Consider the following 21,858-nt stretch of genomic DNA (forward strand, 5'->3'; position numbering starts at 1 on the left):
TGAACAAACAGATTTATAGACTTTTGTTTGTTTGTCTTTGTTTTGGGGCTACTACTGACAGTACTCAGGTGTTACTCTTGGCTCTGTGCTCAGTAATAACTCCTGGAAGGCTCAGGGTGCCATATGGGATGCCAGGGAATGAACCTGGGTTGGCCCCATGTCAGCAGCATGCAAGGCAAATGCCCTACCCGCTGTGCCTATATAACCTTTCTTTTTTAATTTCACTGCCCAACATGATAGCTTAATGATTATAAGGATAGGGAATATTTCATCTATTTTATGTGCTAAAGATACAAGAATAAACCATAAAATAACCCACTGTACTTTTGTCTTTGTTATCTTAGTAAGTTGCAGTCATTTCTACTGCAACATCAAACTTTCTTGGAGAAATGTGAGACATGGATGGAGTTCTTGGTTCAAACAGAACAGAAGTTAGCAGTAGGAATTTCAGGAAACTATCAGCATCTTTTGGAGCAGCAGAGAGCACATGAGGTAAGTTCCATCTATAGATTTGGAGGTAATTAATTAGTTTGAGATTAATGGGAGGTGGGATTAAAAGCCACATACTGAGCTACTCCAAGCCTGGCACTGTTTCTGCTTCTTGAGATTCTGATATCTTTATTACAAAAATGAGGTCTAGTTCTTTGCTCCAGACTCGGCCCTAAGCAGGTGGCAGGCATTCACCCAATGGAAGGCAGTGTTAGAACTATAGAAAATGGCTACTATACTCGTGGAAGAGGAGAAAGAGGAAAGAAAATTAAACAATTAAAGTTGTGGACTACATTACTATTTTACAGGATAGGTTGTTTGTTTTTTCCCACACTGCCCCCTTAAATATAGATAAGAAACTAGGGTGTTGTCAGGGTGCTGTCATGAAAAGAGCTTTGGACTTTATTTTTTCACATGTCTTTATTTAAGCACCATGATTACAAACATGTTTGTAGTTTGGTTTCAGTTATAAAAAACGTACACCCCCCTTCACCAGTGTAATGTTGCCATATCAATGCCCCCCATCACCCTCCTCCCCCACACCCTGCCTGTATTCAAGACAGGCATTCAACTTCTCTCACTCATTACCATTGTCAAAATAGTTGTTAGTGTAGTTATTTCTCTAACTGTACTCACAACTTTTTTTCTGTAAGCTTCATATCATGGTCCCGTCCTTTAGCCCTCATCTCTATTATCTCTGGGTATTAAGAATACTGTCTTTTATTTTTCTTAAATCTCACAGATGAGTGTGACTATTCTGTGTCTGTCTCTCTTCCTCTGACTGATTTCACTCAGAATAATCGTTTCCATGAACATTCATGTATAGGAAAATTTTGTGACTTCATTTTTACTGGCAGCTGCAGAGTATTATTCCATTGTGTCTATGTACCACAGTTTTTTTAGCCATTCATCTGTTGTCAGACATTGATGTTGTTTCCAGATTTTGGCTATTGTAAATAGTGCAGCAATGAATATAGGTGTGCAGAAGGCATTTTTTGTATTGTGTTCTTGTGTTCCTAGGATATATCCCTAAGAGTGGTATATCTAGATCATGTGGGAGCTCAATTTCCAGGTTTTTGAGGAATTTCCATATTGTTTTTCATAAAGACTGAACAAGACAGGATTCCCACCAGCAGTGAATGAGCGTTCCTTTTCTCCCCACATCCCCACCAGCATTGATTGTTCTTATTCTTTGTGATACGTACCAGTCTCTGTGGCCTGAGATGGTACCTCATTCTTGTTCTGACTTGCATCTCTGATGATTAGTGAAGTGGAGCATTTTTTCATGTGCCTTTTGGACATTTGCATTTCTTCGTTGAGGAAGTGTCTCTTCATTTCTTCTCCCTAATTTTTGATGGGGTTAAATGTTTTTTTCTTGTTAAATTCTGTCAGTACCTTGTATATCTTAGATATTAGCCCCTTATATGATGGATATTTTATGAGTAATCTCTCCCATTCTGTGGGTGCCCTTTGTATCCTACTCACTATTTCTTTTGAGATTCAGAGCTTCAAAGTTAATATAGTCCCATTTGCTTATCCACTTGTTTGGACAGTGATGTGTCCTCCTTGACAATATCTTTAGTCTCAATGTTATGCAGTGTTTTATAGAAGAACACTCTTTTTTATGATTTCGGGTCTGATATCAAGGTCTTTAGTCCATTTAGACTTGACCTTTGCGCATAGTGTTAGATGAATGTCTGAGTTCGCTTTTTTGCATGTAGCTGACCAGTTGTCCTAACACCACATGCTTAAGAGGCTTTTCTTCCTCCATTTTGTTTCTTGCTCCTTTATCAAATTTATTATCAAATTTATCAAATCTATTGTATGTCTGGGAATATTCTCTGAATGCTCAAGTCTATTCCATTGATCCAAGGACCTTCCTTTATTCCATAATAAATGGAATGACTGTTGCTTTGTAGTACAATTTAAAGTTGGGAAAAGTAATGCCTCTCATCTTTTTTCTAAGAGTTTCTTTAGCTATTCTTGGGTGTTTATTGTTCCAAATAAATTTCAGTAGTTGAACCACTTCTTTGAAGAATACCTTAGAGGAACTGCATTAAATCTGTACAATACTTTGGGGAGTATTGCCATTTTAAGATGTTAATCCTCCCAATCCATGAAAAGGGTGTGGGTCTCTATTTTCTTGTGTCCTCTTTTATTTATTGAAACTGTGTTTTGTAGTTTTCTTTGTATAGGTCCTTCACCTTTTAAGTTAAGTTGACTCCAAGGTATTTGAGTTTGTGTGGAGCTAATGTGAATGGAATTTTTTTCAATGCCCATTTCTTCTCTACCATTATTTGTATATAAGAAGACCATTGATTTTTGTGTGTTAATCTTGTAGCCTGCCACTTTCCTATATAAATCTATTGTTTCCAGAACATATTTGGTAGAGTCTTTGGGGTTTTTCAAATATAGTAGCATGTTTTCTGAAAACAATGAGAGCTTGACTTCTTCCTTTTTTATCTGGATATCCTTGATATATTTTTCTTGCCTAATTGCTATGCCAAGTACTTCCAGTACTATGTTAAATAAGTGTGGTGGGAGGGAACAGCCTTGTCTTGTACCAGATTTTAGAGGAAGGACTTTAAGTTTATTTCCATTGAGTATAATATTTGCCATGGGCTTGTGGTAAAGGCCTTGCATATATTGAGAAAAATTACTTCCATTCCCATCTTGTTGAGAGTTTTTATCATGAATGAGTGTTAGACCTTAACAAATGCTTTCTCTGCATCTATTGATATGATCATATGGATTTTATTTTGTCTTTTTTTGATATGGTACATTACATTGATTTTCTTGAGTATGTTAAACCATCCCTGCATCTCTGGAATGAAGCCTTTTGATCTTGGTGTATGACCTTCTTGATTAGGCATTGGATCCTATTTGCTAGGATTTTGTTGGGGATCTATGCATCTGTGTTCATCAGGAATATTGGTCTGTAGTTTTCTTTTTCTTTTTCTTTTTTTTTTTCTTTTTTTTTTTCAGCATCTCTGTCTGCTTTTGGTATGAGTCTGATATTAGTTTTATAAAAACTATTTGGTAGTGTTTCTGTTTCTTCCAATTCCTGGAAGAGCCTAAAGAATATTGGCATTAACTCCTCTTGAAAGTTTTTTTTGTTTTGTTTTGTTTTGGGGCCACACTTGGTAATGCTCAGGGTTTACACCTGGCTATGCGCTCAGAAATTGCTCCTGGCTCTGGTGACCATATGGGACAGTGGGGATCAAACCCAGGTCTGTCCTGGGTCAGCTGCATGCAAGGCAAACACCCTACTGCTGTGCTATTACTTCGGCCCCATTCTCTTGGAAGTTTTGAAAGAATTCATTTTTTAATACATCTGGGTCTGGGCTTATGTTTTGGAAAGACTTTTGATTACCATTTTAATTTATCAATAGTGATGGATCTATTTAGATATTCTAGATTATTGTGCTTCAACTATGGAAGATTATATGGGTCCAAGAATTTAACCATTTCTTCCTGGTTATCATGTTTTGTGGCATAGAGTTTCTCAAAGTAGTCTCTGATTACCCTTTGAATCTCTGTAGTATCTGTAGTGATCTCCCTTTTCATTTCTAATTCAGTTTATTAACTGAATTAGAAATGAATTAGAATTAACTCTCCCTTTCTTTGTGAGTTTTGCTAGTGGTTTATCAATCTTGTTGATTTTTTTTTTAAAGAACAAACTTTTGCTTTTATTGATTTTTTTAATTGTTTTTTGCTGCAGGCAGCTTCTGTCCTACAGCGCCAGTGGGTTGCATGGGTGGTGAAATATGAAATATGAAATAATTAAACCACACACAAGTATGGTGTGGGTTTTAGTATGAAGTGGGGTCAACACATCTTCTGGCAGGAGTGTGACAAATTTAATCTTTTAGCAGGGGTTTTATAAGGGGTAGAAACCAATTACAAGTATAGAGAAGAATGTTTCCAGTCACAAAGAAAAGTTAACAGTAACAGTATTTAAGCTATGGTATGAGCTGTAAGAATTCTGAGTTACAAAGGAGGTATCTTAATACACTGCTGATAGAAATATTAAATAGAGAAACTTCTGGAAAAATTTTGGAATTTCTTTTCAGTTTTTAAACTAGAGTTATCTCTGACTCGTTAAGTCTCCTCCCAGGACATTCTCAGAAATGAAAATATGTACCCATACCAACATTAATATCAGAATATTATTGGTGAGAGGCATTATTTCTAAGAGTCAAGTGAAAAAACCCATACCTCTTTTAACAGATGCGTAAGTGAAATGTGTGTGTTCATGTATTTGAATTTCATTCAACAACAAAACAAAATGGGTCCTGACCTACCTGAAACAATGTTAAAAAAGAAACATGCCTTTAAAAAATTTTTGTAGGCTTACAATACTAGAAATAAAGGTTTCTCCTTAACATTATTTCAATACCATATTCTTTACCAGTATACTCTTCTCTCTCACCTGCCCGCCCTCTCACATGACCCCCAGTTCAACTCTGTGTCAGTTCCTCCATTCTTTTTTCTTTGGATTTTATCTCTAAGACCCACATATGAAATCATTCTGTATCCATCTCTTTGTAGTGATCTCTATCCCCAAAACACAAAAACATTAATTAAAAAAAGATCTATGCCCACCTATGTTCATTGTTGCACTTAATATAAGTCAAGATATGGAAACAACTCAAATACCCTATAGATAAATAAATTCAGAAGTTGTGGTATATATACACAATGGAAAACTATGCAGCACCAAGAAATAATAGTCATACAGCTTGCAGCAACATGAATAGAACCAGAGGTTTTAATGTTAAGTCTTGACCTCAAAGGCTGCTCAATATATGATTCTATTGGAAAAGCCCTCAAGTCTTTATATAGTTTAGTGGTCCTATGATTGGCAGATTAGGGAGAGATGATGAGTGATTGTTAATATGTAATTATTTTCTCTCTCATCTTTTTATGCTGTGCTGGGTCTTGAAGCCAGAGTCTCAAACTTGCAAAGTGTGGGATGTACTACGGGGCCTCCATAATTCTATTAAGAACTAGGAACATGGGACCAGAGCGATAGCACAATGGTAGAGTGTTTGCCTTGCACGTGGCTGACCAAAACGGAGCTGGGTTTGATCCCCAGTGTCCCATAGGGTACCCCAAGCCAGGAGCGATTTTTTTAGTGCATAGTCAGGAGTAACCCCTGAGTGTCACTGGGTGTGTGACCCCCCCCCAAAAAAAAAAAAAACTAGGAACATGGTCTAATGGTGATAATGCTTGTACAAGGCTGTAACTATAAGTCAAATCATTGTTATAAAAATGGTGATAATTGATAAATCATAAAGGTATGTTTATCAATTTACTCCATTAAGTGGGTTATTTTGTGGCAGCATACCCCTTTCTGGAATTTCCCACATCCCAGTTCTGGCTGTGTTAATTCTTTTTCTTTATGGAAATCTCTCTACTTTCTCATATTTCCTTAAGTAACAACTAGTTACTTCACTTTGAAAAATAGATGACAGCAATAGGAATTATTTGAATGACTTATTCAGTTTGTGAGCAGTGAAGTTAATTGTATTAACTTAATAACATTGAAAAACAGCAAATTAAAAAATGGGTAGGAATTCTTTTTCTAGTCTTCAGTGATTTAAAAGGAATTGTACTATCATATGTCTGAAAAATGAACCCTGTTGTTTATGCAAAACAAACCAGAACACAAATGATGTGCTAACTACCTTTAGGTCATTTTGAAAAACAAAAACAACTGTAGTTTTAGTCCCCAAGCCTGAGTCCACAGAAATTGGAACTTATATTTAAATATAACTTCTTCAGTTATATTTGAAAGTACATGTTTCATCGATTACAGATTTTACCTAGATCTTGATGCAGCTGAAGATAATCTTCCATAGCCTCATTATAAAATAAAATTAAAGTGTTTGGAAAGTTTCATAATGAACTGGTCACCAAATTTAAGAATGCTAAAGTATTTTTTAATATAAATTACAGTTATTTCAAGCAGAGATGTTCAGTCATCAGCAGATTTTGCACTCGATTATTATTGATGGGCAGCGTCTCCTCGAACAAGGTCAAGTTGATGACAGGTAGGAGCTTTGATATATTGTAAGAAGAAAGGTTTCAGTAAATTAGTCATTTTCTTTTTAATGAGAAGATTAGAGGGCATATAGCCAATCTTTCTAAGGCAATTGTACTGCAATGAAGCCTCCGTAATTGGAGGAAAAGCTTGTCTGAAATTCTGAAATGACACGAGTATTGAGTCTTTGTGGAGAACTGCTATTATATTCTATGAAGGACATAGAGTAATTGGAAATCACCTAACCAACCTTTACCAGACATCTGTGGGAGATGGGAATTAATGAATAAAGCAAAATGAATTCTAGCAGTGATGTAGCATTGATTTGTAAACAATGCTTCTAATATTCAGCTATAATTACTGAAATTTTAATCCTAAAAGTAGCACAGAGACCACCAGGCCATCTCTCTTACTTACGGAGGAAAGCCTAAGGCCCAGACATAGAAATTTCTTTGTTGTTCATCAGGACTGTGGATTCTCATGTAATATGGTCATTTCCCTATATCTGAAAATACATTGACTCTTTTTTACTTATCAGACTTACATTCACTTTATTTAAAAGGCAGAATTTAAATCCAGATGTTCTTTAAACTTATAATATTTTAATTGTCAATTTATACTGTATTTACATATTGTTAACAGTATTTATGCTTTATGGGAATATTTACTTTTAGTGGGGATATTTGGAGTCCAAAACTCATATATTTTATTGCATACAAACATCTTTGCTTATTTAAGACCGGAAATAATAATTGGAAATATAATAAACATAGTATTTTTCTTAAAAATATAGAAAACAAATCATTTTTTCTATTAAGAGGGTTTTTCTTTTCTTTTTAATGATTTGGAAGAAATTTCACTTTTAAGTGGATATTTCTTTGGAAGTACATGAAAGAGTTTTGTGGTTAAGCTTGGAACAACAAAACGTGATACCATATTTATTCTATTCTAAGAAAGCCAAACTTAAATGTGAACTTTACTGAGAAGTGAAGTTCTTCAAAATAAAGCAAATTGAAGTGCAATTAACGTCTTTTGTTTTTTGTTTCTCTTCGCCAGCTCCCTAACAGTGTTATTAAAAAAAAGTAAGCCATTAAGTTAAATAATGTTGAAGATTCACTCACAAGCCAACATCAATTACATTTTCAGTACTAACAAGACAGAAACAATGAAGAGATGAAAATAGGAGGGTTGGATCTGAGAATAAAGAACTTTGAAACCAGGGAGAGTAAAGCAAGTTGGCAACAGGAAGATCCCAGATTGAAAATATATTGTGTTTGAAAAGTTCGTTTACATGTTGTTTTTCAGAGTTAAGATCCAGCAGTGGGAACACAGCCACGTTTTAAGGAGCTCCTCATGCTGGCAGGTGTCTTAGGACATCTGGGCTCTCCAGAGTCAGGGGGAAGGCTCCAAAGAGATTTGGGCTCATTACCTGCCAGTAAGAGCTTTATAATTGGCCTTCTTGTGGTGTAGAGCATTCTTAGGTCTCAGGGAGTTCAGGGACAATGGGGTACTTGTGATTATAGGAAATTCTCATGAACCAAATTTATCATATTGGCTTCTACTGCCACTGATTATAAATATCAAAATTTACTCTCCAAAACAAAAGCTGTGTGACATTGGGTGGTTGCAAAAATCCAAGTTTATTGAGCTCATAGTGGCTCTTAAATTTTAAAGTCTTCAAGTGGCTTCTTAAACTTTTTCTACTCTTGATCCCTTTTTGACTCAGTAAACTTTTATGCAACCCAGACTATATGGTAACATGAAGTGGAAATATAAGTCAAGCATTTGCTAATAAAGTATTATAAGGAAGGACTAGTGATACACAGCAGGTTAGGTATTGCCTTGCACATACCCAACCCAAGTTCAATCCTTGACATCCCATTTGGTCCCTCCAAACCTGCCAGAAGTAATTTCTGAGGCAGAACCAGGAATAATGATTGAGCACTGCTGGGTGTGGACCAGAAACAAAAACAGTAGTTCATTATGAAATAGATTATTTTCTAAAGAAATTTAAGTTCTGATCTACAGTTTAAGAAACTAGGATATTGTGTAGTGAGAAAGCAAGCATCTGGGTAGATTAGAATTTGATTTAAAGCTGCTTGAAAGAGTAAAAATTATCTTAGAAGAAGTGCAAAGCAACTAGAGAGAAATTATCAAGTACTCTTACTTTTCTAAAAGACATGACAAATGGAGCTGTCATAGTATAGTGGGTAAAGTACTTGCCTTGCACATGATTGACTCAGGTTCAAACCTTGGCTCCCATATGTTCCTTAGGTACCACTAGGAGTGATCCCTGAGCACTGAGTCAGGAGTAAGTCTTGAGCACTGCACTCATGATTTCTGAATGCAGAGCAAATAAATAACAGGAAAAAAAGGTGTGACCACAATTACAATCTACAATAAAAATCACTCACTTTTTTGGTACTGGGGAAATCTTTACTAGCCAGTTCTCAAACTGTAAATTACAGAAAACGATAAATAATCTACAAATATTTTTTAAGCTAGAAGAGGACCAATCCAAAAGATGAGAATATCTGGAAACTGCAGATACTTAAGTAAAATTTAATAACTGTATATGTAAAAGCAGCTATCATATGAACAGTGATAAGAGTTTTATTTTCCTAAGAGCAAAATAAAGATGGATTAAAATATAGAGGGTATGAGGGCTAGAGTGCTAGTACAGTGAGTAAGGAGCTTGTCTTGTACACAGCTGATCCAGCTTTGATTTCTAGCATCCCATATAGTCCACCAAGCCTGTCAGAGGGTGATTTCTGAGCACAGAGTCAGGAGTAATACCTGAGCATTACAGAGTGTGCAGCCCCCCAAAAAAAAGAAAAGTAGAAGACATGAGTTAGATCATTATGTTAAATAATTTGTTAAAGAGAGAATGCTGAAACAGTTCATGAGATGCATTGAAGGACTGTTTTTAAGAGGGAGCTTAACCCAGTGGAACTCAGGACTAAAGGTCACACACTTGATGATTTAAAGGTATTCAAGTACCATGAACTGGTACTTGGAAAACATAAGCTCTGCCACTTCATACACATCGTCAGCCTGAAATGGCAGTTTCAGAAAGCAACATTTCAATATGAATTTTATTACAGTAACTTATGGGTCTCAAATAACCTGATTATGTTTATCCAACATGGCTTGGGATTCCACCTTAAGATGAATGAAAAGTGAGCTTTCCTCCTCATTTTCAACTGCTGTCCCACTTGCCAGTGCTTCTCTTGTCTCCTCCATTGCTATGGAAGCTTGCAGTATTTGGCATCATTCCCAATGCTGCTAAGACCCTTCACATACACTCAGGGAAAGAGAGTGACAATAACCTTGTTTTTCTTCACGCGCACGCACACTTGTGTGTGTGTGTGTGTGTGTGTGTTTGTGTGTGTGTAACACACCTGGTATTGTGCTCTGGGCTTCTCCTGACTGCTCAAGGGTCCATATGTATTCCTAGCGATGAAAGAGATAGAACCCAGGTCAGCCCCATTCAAAGCAAGCATCTTATGGGCTGTACTACCTCTCTGGCCTGATAGGCAAGCTTTCTAAGAAGCACTGAGGCAGAAAGACACTCTCCCTTGGTGAACCACAGTGGATTGACTTACTAAATTTTTTTAATTACTAGCAATAGACCTAAAAATGATTAAAATATTATGGTATGATATTTCAAAATATGATCTTGATCACATCTCAAGATTCAGCTCATGAGTGTGACAACTTTGAAGTGATTCTGGAATTACATCAGAGGCCACAAAGATGTGTTTCTCCTGTGTATTATTTCTTCCCAGGGATGAATTCAGCCGGAAGCTAACACTTCTCAGTAACCAGTGGCAGGGAGTGATCCGCAGGGCCCAGCAGCGGAGAGGCATCATTGACAGTCAGATCCGCCAGTGGCAGCGCTATAAAGAAATGTCAGAAAAGCTTCGGAAATGGCTAGCAGAAGTGTCCTCCCTTCCCCTGAGCGGTCTTGGGGATGTTCCCATACCACTTCAACATGCACGAACCCTTTTTGATGAAGTTCAGGTAAGATGCCAAATTCTTTTTTTTTTTTTTTTTTTTGGTTTTTGGGTCACACACGGTGACGCTCAGGGGTTACTCCTGGCTATGCGCTCAGAAGTCGCTCCTGGCTTGGGGGACCATATGGGACACCGAGGGGGGGGGTCGAACCGCGGTGCATCCAAGGCTAGCGCAGGCAAGGCTCTAGCGCCACCGCCCGGTCCCAGATGCCAAACTCTTAACCCTATTCAGGCCACTGTACACTTGGTATTCAGAAGATTCTGGAGGACAAACACTGTTTTAAAATGCAAATGGAGCAAAGAAAATTGAAATAGTCTCTTATCTGTTCCTCAGAGTACAGTGATTAAATCCCCTCATAGCCTCCACATGTAGAGGACTCCCCAGCTCCTTGAAGCCCCATAGGAATAGGAAAGACACTAGCAAGGAAAAGAAAACTTGGCATTGGTTATATGTATTTTATTCATGAGCAATATAAACTTTAATTCGAATATTGTCAGAAAGACCAAAAGTTCAGTCCTGTTTTGAGCTCTTTATTTATTTATTTTTTGGATCATACATACCCAGCTTACTCCTGGCTCTATGATCTGGAATCATTCATGGCAGTGCTAGGGAAACCTGATGGGGTGCCGGTGATTGAATCTTGGTTGGATGCCTGCAAGGCAAGTGCCATACCTGCTGTGTTAGCTCTCCAACACCTCTGTTGATTACTGGTTTAGGATTCTAACCTCCCTAGTAGACACCTCCTAGTAATTAAATCTGACTTTGAAAGTATATTCATGGGTTCTTCCAACTCTAATAGTCATTGTTATTTTGAGGGAAGGGAGAGTACACGCAGTTGTGCTCAGGGCTCTCCAGGCTTTGTGCTTAGAAATTACTCCTGTTGGACCTCAAGGGACCCAGTCAGTCACATATAAGGTCAGTTCCTTAACTACTGCACTATCTCTCTGGCCCCCACAGACATTGTTTAATGCTTCCTTTTTCTCCACACTTCTTTAGGTGATCTTATCTCCACCCACACCTGCTTCCAGAAGAGTAGGGCCAAGTTGGCATCTTCTGAACATGTTCCCTTCCTGTGTTTTTCAGTTTGTGCATTCAACTGCCTTTTCAGTGTATATCTCTGTGCATAGTAGATACAGTGTACTCTGTGGCCATCAGCAAAGCCTGTTATTCCTGGATCAACACTCTTCATTTAGTCCATTTCTCCTGTCTCCAATCCAAGACAATGTCATCACTAGCCAATTGGTCTCCCAGTCAGGAACTTGTAGAATTGTGCTAGAATTGTACTTCTCTTTTATTCTCTTGCCCCAAATCTAATCTTCCATTTTCCCATTTTAACTATTAAGGTATTGATGACTTATTGTCTAGATGAATAGAGCTTCCTATTTCTAGTATATCTAATAAAAGAACTTATTTGATTCCACATGTTATCCGCTACTGAGACCCTTAATTGAAATATATCACATGGTTTCTTAAAAACTCATCTGTGAATCTATCGCTATTAATTATTGTAGCAACCAACTTTCTGCGCAGTGTGTCCACCTGCCTCATTTCCTGTCACTCTCTTGTGTGGTCCTCTATTTCAGTCACTGAAAACTAAGTCCTATTTCCTGAGTTCATTCTGTTTCTCTTACATGGTGGATTTGCCTTTCCTCACTTCCCTCTGGGAGGGTATCCTCCTACCTTCATCACTTTGGAACCTTCAATCTTGTTCTATTCCTGGTTCTCTCAATGCACATATAAATCTTGCCTTTTTGAAGGGGTTTCTGAGTGCACTGCCTGGAAGTTAGATCCCTCTGTTTTCCATATTTCAGTGAACTAGAGCATTATCCATATTGCTTCAAAATAAAATATTTGGTTTATTTGTGTGTCTGTTTTTAAGGAGTGAGGGGCACACATGGCTATGCTCTCAGGGTTTCCTTTTGACTCTGAACTCTGGGATCATTCCTGATGGAACTTGGAATCATATGTGGTTCAGGCAGTTGAACCCTGGTTGGCCATGCCTAACCCACTATACTATCACTCAAGCCCAACTGATTCTTGTCAGTGATTCTTTTTTTTTTTTTTTTTTTTTGGTTTTTGGGCCACACCGGCGGTGCTCAGGGGTTACTCCTGGCTGTCTGCTCAGAAATAGCTCCTGGCAGGCACGGGGGACCATATGGGACACCGGGATTCGAACCAGCCACCTTTGGTCCTGGATCGGCTGCTTGCAAGGCAAACGCAGTGCTATCTCTCTGGGCCCTTGTCAGAGATTCTTCTGCTCTCATTCTTAGGCAAAGTACCTAGCTTAGCAAGTGTTTGCATTCAAATGGGAGAGTGATTTAAGAGTATTTCTCCTATACAGATACTAACTAGGCCCTCTTAGCTTCAGACAACAGACACTAAGAGTGGTATGACTGTAGAGGATTTAAGAGTATTTCCCACTGGGAAAGGGAGATAAACAGAATGAGCCTGTACCAAACTATGGTTTCTTTCAGTTCAAAGAAAAAGTGTTCCAGCGACAACAAGGGAGCTACATCCTCACGGTGGAAGCTGCCAAGCTGCTTCTACTCTCAGCTGACAGCGGTGCGGAGGCCACCCTGCAGACAGAACTTACTGAAATCCAAGAGACCTGGAGGTCAGCCAGCCTGCGTCTGGAGGAGCAAAAGAAAAAGCTGGCCTTCTTGTTGAAAGTAAGTTATGCACTTCCCTCCTCTTTGTAGACTTATTGTGGGTTCAAAAATCCACCAGTTGGCTGGGCTGCTTCATCCCATTGTAATCCTGGGAGCTCCATCCTGCAAAGATCCTTGTCATACCTGACATCATTTTGATCCCCTGTCCCTGATTTATGACTTTGTCCTGTCTTGTCCATACTAGAAGAGTGTTGCAATTTTCAGCAGTTTTTCTTTCAGAAAAATCCCCCCTTGAGTAGTTTTTAAGTCCAGTAAGACTATCCAAGTGATGAATTCTGATAAATGTCTAGTCCTAAGCCAGAAAACCTATCATGACTTTATAAATTTGGACAGGAATGCAAAGAGTAGCTTCCACTCCCTATGACTCAAAAGTTGTTTTCTAGATTGATATCTCTTATTTTATAGCATGGCAAAAAAAAAAAAAAAAAAAAAGAAAAAGAAAACTATCCAAGCAGATACTTTTGAGTTGGTCTTTTTAAAAAGATTTTTTTAGTTTGTGGACCACACCCAGTAGTACTCAGGGGTTGTGTCTGGCTCTGCACTCAGGACTTGCACCAGGCAGTGCTTGGGAGACCATATAAGATGCTGGGGATTGAAGCCAGATCAATGGCATACAAGGCATACTTCCTACCCCTTTGAGGTGGTCTTAACCAAGTGTGTTGCTTTGAGATAAACTTCATGAACCATAGGAGTGGTGGTGTGCTTTTGGTTGGAGCAAAATGGTCACATAGCAAGTTTAGGGCAGCATAAATTTAGCCATGAACCCCACCCCTACATCCACACCACACAACACAATTTACTTTTCTCCCTTGCTTTTCAATTTCACAGCAGTTGAGAGGACATGGACTTAAACTCAAATCCTCAAAATAAAGAAGTAACCTGGCTAGTTCAATATATCTTAGGCTCAGTTTCCTCATGTGTAGAATGGCTATGATCATACTTCCTTTGTGTATCATGCAGAGGACTATATAAAATATTGGAGATATATCATGTCACATATTGTATAAAAATGTTTTTAATTATTTTGTGGGAATTTTAAGCTACTTCAAATGGCCGTTGGATAATTCCTGTTATACAGAGCTAACCAAGTCAGACATCTCTATGAGGATGTAACACTATTTGAGCCCTGTGTTGCAGGTACCACCAAAGCCTTCTCAGCATTTCTTTGGAGCAGAAAAGGCCTCACTTGGCAGTGCTCAACAGGCTTTGTGATGCCTGTTATGGAGCCAGGATCTGTGACTGCAATGCTAATTCTCTGGCCCCTGGCATATGCTGACTACTCACAAAAATTATATTTATCATCGTTGCTATTATTACTATTTTAAAGTGAGCAAGTTAAATGTTAACATCTTATATATGCTTATAATAACAAAGCCTTTGATGAGATCAACTATTGAGTTTTGTCTCATTTTTGGATCAAAGATAACAGGCTAAATTTAGTAGGACGAATTTGCCTTTTTAGTGCTTGAGCTATGCTTTTTCATTTGAGTTTGGTCTGGGACCCCATCTGAATCTGCTCAGGGCTTACTCCTGACACTGTGTTCAGAGATTACTCCTGGAAAATTCAGGGGACATATGGGCTGCTGGGGATCAATCCTGGATCCACCATGTGCAATGCAAGTACCATACCTGTTGTGGATCTTTTAAAATATGCATTTTATTAAATAATGAATGACATTCTGTACAAGAAACAAAGTCACTAACCATTTATCTAATAAAGAAATCTATTACCTGCACATAGTACAAATCACCACTAACACAATAATATGGCAGATTTCCTTTTTTTTTTTCACCCTACCCTCTGTACACTAGACTCAGCTGCAAGTCCTTATTTTTGTTGTATTTTGTTGTCATGTTGTATTTTGAAATGTGTGTTTTGGACATGTATCTAAAACTTATGGTGAGATGATTAATTTACTGCTTTAGCTTTTTCTTATGAGTCTGTGGATGTGTGTTTGCAGACTAACATTAGTTAGTATATTTTCACCTTAAAATTTTAAACCTTTACAATATACTTGAGGTAGTCAACACCAATATCTTACTTTCTTCCTTTTGCTTTCTTTCTTATTCTTTCCTTCCTTCTTTCTCGCTTCCTTTTATTTTTCTTTCTTTCTTTCTTTCTTTCTTTTTTTTTTTTTTTTTTTTTTTTTTTGTGGTTTTTGGGTCACACCCGGCAGTGCTCAGGGGTTATTCCTGGCTCCAGGCTCAGAAATTGCTCCTGGCAGGCACGGGGGACCATATGGGGCGCTAGGATTCGAACCGATGACCTCCTGCATGAAAGGCAAACGCCTTACCTCCATGCTATCTCTCCAGCCCCTCTTTCTTTCTTTCTTTCTTTCTTTCTTTCTTTCTTTCTTTCTTTTCTTTCTTTCTTTCTTTCTGTCTTTCTTTCTTTCTTTCTTTCTTTCTTTCTTTCTGTCTTTCTTTCTTTCTTTGTTTCTTTCTTTCTGTCTTTCTTTCTCTCTTTTTATTTTATTATTATTTATGTTTATTATTTTTATTTATTCACTTTTATTGTTAATTATATATTTATTATTTATATATTATTTATTTTATTATCTTTATTACAATATTTTCTGGCATATAAAACGACTGGGCATATAAGACGACCCCCTAATTTTACAGTTAAAACATAGGTTTAGGCCTATATTTGCTGTATAAGACAGAATGTTCCTGTGCTGCAACTGTATCTTCCACAGTGAGCCAATCACAACAAGCAAAGGTCCAACGGTTATACTGTAATAGACGTCCTCTCTGACTCTGGCCAATCTGAGCAGGCTTTTGACAGTGTAGATTCGGGTCCAGAACATTGTCTAATTTGCATGCATAAAAAGTCTGCTTGGATTGGCTGAGTTAGATAGGCGGTCCAAGCAGCCTGGCAGTGATTGGTGCAGAATAGAGTTGGAAAATTTGTTTTGTGGCAATATTCAGACAATTTTTGTTTAGCGGCATATTGAAACATTTTTCAGGATATACTTCGCATATAAGACGACCCCCGATTTTCGGTTGACTTTTTCTTTTCTGGGTATAAATATGTTTTTCCTTTATTTAAACATCTTGATATGATTGTGATTAGGTTTCAGTCATATAAAGAACACCTCCATCACCAGTGCAACATTCCCACCACCAATGTCCCAAATCTCCCTACATCCCACCCCACCCCCACCTGTACTCCAGACAGGCTTTCCAGTTCCCTGATTCATTCACATGATTATGGTAGTTCTCTGTGTAGTTATTTCTATAATTTCACTTACCACTCTTTGTGGTTAACTTTCTTTGTTTCAAAAGTCGTCTTATATGCCAGAAAATATGGTTTTTATTTTCTTTTTCTTTCTTCCTTTCTTTCTTCCTTTCTTCCTTCCTTCCTTCCTATCTTTCTTTCTTTCTTTCTTTCTTTCTTTCTTTCTTTCTTTCTTTCTTTCTTTCTTTCTTTCTTTCTTTCTTTCTTTCTTTCTTTCTTTCTTTCTTTCTTTCTTTCTTTCTTTCTTTCTTTCTTTCCTTCTTTCTTTCCTTCTTTCTTCCTTTCTCTCATTCTCTTTTTATTATTTAGACACCTAAATAAGAATTTCAGGCATACAATGTTCCAACCCTATAAGTCATTGTTTTTCACTTGGAGTACCTATGGGTACTCGGGATATTCCAAGATGGCTACCAGTGAAAGTCATGGGAGACCATGGGGACAAATTGATACAACAGTTGAGAAGGTCACAGAAAGGAAACAGGTTAGAAGGAAAAAATGGTGAGAAACCCAAATCTTGACACAGGAGATTGATTATGAATGAAGTGTGAAAGGGCACAGTTCTGTATAAGCACTCTCTCACCTCCTCAAAGATATCAGATGACAGAGATAGTATTATTATGCTCTACTGCACATGTTCTGAACTTTGTTTTCAGTGCCTTGACCTCCATCTCCCCTTTTTTGTCCTCCAAAGTTTATGAAGAATTTGCCTTATTTTTTATTTACTTTAATTCATTTATTTAATTTATTTATTTATGGGTAAGCCACACATGCCTGTGCTCAGAGCTTACTCTAGGCTCTGCTCAAAGACTCAGGGGTCACTTTTGGTGGTGCTGGAGGAACAAGTCCAGTGCCAGAGACTACACCTGGGTCAGTGCATGTGAAGCAAATGTGTTACTCACTATATCTTCACCAGTTCCTTATTTTCTTTGTAAACATTTTTGGGGTACCAAAGTTGAGGTAACAATGGGTACACCCATTGGTTCTCAGAGCTTACTGCTGGCTGTGCACTCTGGGATTACTTCTTGTGGGGATCAAACCAAGACTTATGACTTCAAGGCAAGTATCCTACCCTCCACACTATCTCTCTGGATCCCATTTTTAGAGAGTTTTTTTTTCCCAACCTCACCTGGTGACACTCAGGGGTTACTTCTGGCTATGTGCTCAGAAATTGCTCCTGGCTTGGGAGACCATATGGGATGCTGAGGGATCAAACCTCGGTCCGTCCTAGGCTAGTACATACAAAGCAGAAACCTCATGCCCTGTGCTCAGGCCCCATGGAGCCCCTTTTTAAAGAGAAGGCTCATATAAATAGAGCATGCTTGCTTAGAGTCACATAGGTAATGTGAGATAGATGTCTCCAGCTGAGTTTTTCTGACACTGCCTTCCTACTCATGGGTGTAGACAGAGCCCTGTGCTGTTAATCAGGGAAATAACTCCCAAAGGAATTAAGAGGGTTTTGTTTGATTTTTACAATTTGCTCTCCCTTGATATTAATGAAATGTCTTCCTCCTTTTATAGGACTGGGAAAAATGTGAGAAGGGAATAGCTGATTCTTTGGGAAAACTAAGAATGTTCAAAAAGAAGCTTTCCCAGCCTTTGCCAGACCACCACGAAGAGCTTCATGCAGAGCAGATGCGATGCAAGGTAAGTCACTAGCTGGAGCTGAACCTGTAACCTGCCGTGACTTCTCTTGCTGCTGCAGTGACTCCTTTCAAAGTGTGCCCCAGACCCTTTCCTTTCCCTGCCTGCACAGAGGTGCAGCTTCCTGATAGCTCACATTCTGACCAGGAAGTGGCTATTGCAGCACAAGCTAGTTTAGCATTTCCTTGAGGAAGTGAGTGAGAATGGAAAACTTGATATTAAAAAATATTTGAAATCTCTACTAACTTTGTTCTGTGGACACATTTTCCCACAGCTCCCCCTGACACATACATACTTTCTTCTATTAGGGCTCTTTTCCCAATTCTGAGAAAATGACCTGTACTTGGTTTGTGAATTTGATTCCCACTCTGGATAGGCTTATGTTCTCTCTTGAGCCTAACACATCTCTCTCTTGCTCTCACTTTATTTTCCAAATAAATCTGTGCTACTCCACTCACAAATACACGCACAGTGCATTATGCAATCTTCTGAGAGTTTACGACACTCTGACGAATCAGTCTAGCAGACAAGTGTAGTTTGTGGAAAGAAGAGTGAAACTCAGCTTTGTGGACATTCAGCAGACAGCATCCTTAGCAGAGGAGCCCACTCTGTCCTCCTGAACCTTCCAGAAAGAGAGCAGGAGCTCTCAGTAGCAGGGCTCAGGACTGTGTGGAGAAGCACGGTTTTTCAATTCCTAGCAACCTATTGAAACATATTGTTACCACTTCAACGTGCATTTGAGCAAGCTGAGAATCAGTAGCTAAGGTCAACCATGCCCAGCTTTAAGAGTCAACTGAGACCAACATGATTTAGTGGCTGTAGAATTCATTTTACTCATACCTGGATAGCCAAGTGGGGTGCCCAAAATGGTTGTTCTTTGCTAGTATTGTGAATATCCAATCAAAACTACTCTACAAATTCTTTTTGTGTAACTTACTTATGTTCTTATTATATTCCCCATCATTTGCCTAAGACTATACTGGCAGAATTCTATTTGCTACCTTATACACACTATTATAACTTGGATTTTCATCGGGTCTCTGCTTATTTTGCCTTAAAATGCCCTACACAGTTAAGAAAGCAAGATTTTTATGGAAGTCTAGAAGCCTCAATAGGATGGTTATAAGAATATTTCCTTCAATATTAAAATTCAAGTAATATTTTTAGCACTTAGAAGAGACCAGTCTAAGAAATACTGAAGTATTATACTTGATACCATAATTGCTAATATAATCTATGGCCTAAATTCATAAATAGATAAAGATTAAAAAGTCTTGGTAGAGAGATAGTATAGAGGGTAAGGCACTTGCCTGTTGCATGACCAACCCCTGTTTAATCCCTGTCACTTCATCTAGTCCCCAAAGCTTACCACTCTGAGCACAGAGCAAGGACTAAGCGCTGAGCACAACCAGATGTGACCCCTGCCCCCACCCCCCCCAAAAAAAACAGAAAAAACAGTGACCAAAAAACAACAAAACTTAGTTTTAATTTGTGATTATAAATTTATAGTTAACTATTAAATAAAATTACTCTAAGTTGGATCAATATTCCTTATGTTCCTCTGACTGCCAGTGACTGTCTCAATTGGCATAAGGCTGATTCACTCCTTGTATTTTACAGTTGTGAAATTGAAACTTTTAGAGAATGGTTCATAATTTTTCACAATTAGTAAATATAAATTTGTCTGAATCAAAAGGCTATGTTGGTTTTTTATTTTTAAGGCTATGTTTTTACCATACTAATTTACCTGATAGATGTGGGGAGGGTAAAAGTAGTTGGTGTCCAGTGATGGTTTTATTTGATATTTTTTTAATCTATATACAAATCTGATGGTTGAGTTGGGGACAAAAGACTGATATGCAAAGAAGAAAATATTTATATTGCTGTAACAAGGTAATATACCTTGGCAAAAAAATACCGCATATTTCATACACCTGGCTCACTTGATCTTTCAGCCAAACATTGCTATCATCAGGCCTTGACTCCAAAAATATATAACAGAGACAAACATGTCTTGATATTAAATTTGGAGATTAAAAGGACACATTAGTTCAATCTCCTGCTACTCTTACCCAAGTCACTTTTAGCAACAAAACAAAGCAATTACAGGGAAAATTCAGGCTAAACATCATCGGTGTAAATTGCCTGGGAAGATAACCTCCAACCGTACTGATAATGTCTTTGGAAACTTTTCTCCTGGATGAAGAGACAAAATCTAAATTAGCTGGAATCTAAAAACATCAACAACTGGCAAAGAACAAGAGAAAATCACAAAACTAGTTTAGTCATCAAAGCAGTGCCCAAGAAAACAGCAACTCATTCAAATATTGTTATATGATTTTTCCATTTTTTTTCTAAATTTTCCCCATGAGAGACAAGATATATAATATTTGTGTAATTTAAAGGTATTTTTGCTTCTGCAGAAAATGCAATTACTTCGTTATTTTATTTTACTTTTTTTTTTTTTTTAGTTCTTGGCTGTTGAGTCACACCCAGCAGTGCTCAAGGGTTATTCCTAGCTCTTCATTCATAAATAACTTTTGCGGGACCATATGAGATACCAGGGATCTAGCCCAGGTCCATCCAGGGTCAGCAGCGTGCAAGGCAAATGCACTACCACTGTGCTATTGCTCTAGCTCCCGTACTTCATTATTTTCAAGGAAGTAATGACAACTGAATTTTTTCTTTATTGTGTTGTAAATGTGTGTCACAAAGTCTATCAACCCAGTGTTTGAGAGTGAAAGGTATACCTAGCATTTTGTATTTTTAAAAATGTATACTATTAATATTATTAACAATAAAAAAGAAAAATAGGTTAAAATATATTAAAATAAATATCAATGCAGTACTGCCACTTTTATTAAAAAAGACAAAAAAAATCATATGATAACTAGATAGTAGAAGAATCTGGAGGCAGCCTGAAAAACCCGAAGAATTAATAACTTATACAAGAAGCCAATCAAACAGATATTAATTTAGATGTTCAGAAAGTAGGAAAGAAAGTGGATGTCAGGGGCCGGAGCGGTGTCACAAGTGGTAAGGCATCTGCCTTGCTAAGCTAGCCTAGGATGGACTGCAGTTCAATCCCCCAGCATCCAATATGGTCCCCAAGCCAGGAGCGATTTCTGAGTGCATAGACAGGAGTAACCTCTGAGCATCACCAGGTTTGGCCCAAAAACATAAACAACAACCAAAAAAATGTAGATATCAAAAAGGGATGACAGAAGCCTTTCAGAAATGGCTGGTGCTAACCACTATTCATCACAGCCCTCACTACAATAGCCAAGAGTTGGAATCAACCTAGATGTCCAACAACAGATGAGTGGATCATGAAAATTTGGTGAATATATATAACAGAATACTCTGTAGCTCTAAGAGAAGAGAAGAAATTGAGTGAAGAAAAAATAAGTGAAATAATGGGGATCAGGGACCAAGCAGTCTCAGGTGCATTCATGGAGATTAAAAAGGACAGAACTAAATATCCAAGCCAAAGTCAACAACAGTGGAATCAAAAGACCCAAACTCTAACAATCTACACTTACAATGGGTCTGTTATATTGAGAGACTGGAGGGCAAAGAGTGGTTGTATAGGGTATACTCTGGGAATATTGATGGAGGGAGGTTGATACTGGTGGTGGGCTTGGTCCTGATTCATTGCATGTCTGAATCCCAACTATGAAGGACATCACAATGGTTTCAACAGAATAAATAATATAAAAAAAAGAACAGAACTAAATACCCAAACCATGGAGTCA

The 21,858-nt window shown here is 37.9% G+C and overlaps 1 protein-coding gene across 1 annotated transcript in view; it reads left to right on the forward strand.

The window, feature by feature from the left end:
• The window catches only part of SYNE1 (spectrin repeat containing nuclear envelope protein 1), a 578,994-nt gene that overhangs the window by 471,932 nt on the left and 85,204 nt on the right, over positions 1-21,858 (forward strand). Inside the window, exons 123-127 of the mRNA XM_049765309.1 lie at positions 345-492; positions 6,451-6,545; positions 10,324-10,558; positions 13,027-13,221; positions 17,981-18,106. Of these exons, the coding sequence (XP_049621266.1) occupies positions 345-492; positions 6,451-6,545; positions 10,324-10,558; positions 13,027-13,221; positions 17,981-18,106 (799 nt within the window). The remainder of the gene's footprint in view (positions 1-344; positions 493-6,450; positions 6,546-10,323; positions 10,559-13,026; positions 13,222-17,980; positions 18,107-21,858) is intronic.

Source organism: Suncus etruscus, chromosome 18 (genome assembly GCF_024139225.1).
Source record: "Suncus etruscus isolate mSunEtr1 chromosome 18, mSunEtr1.pri.cur, whole genome shotgun sequence".
Classification (NCBI taxonomy): Eukaryota; Metazoa; Chordata; class Mammalia; order Eulipotyphla; family Soricidae; genus Suncus; species Suncus etruscus.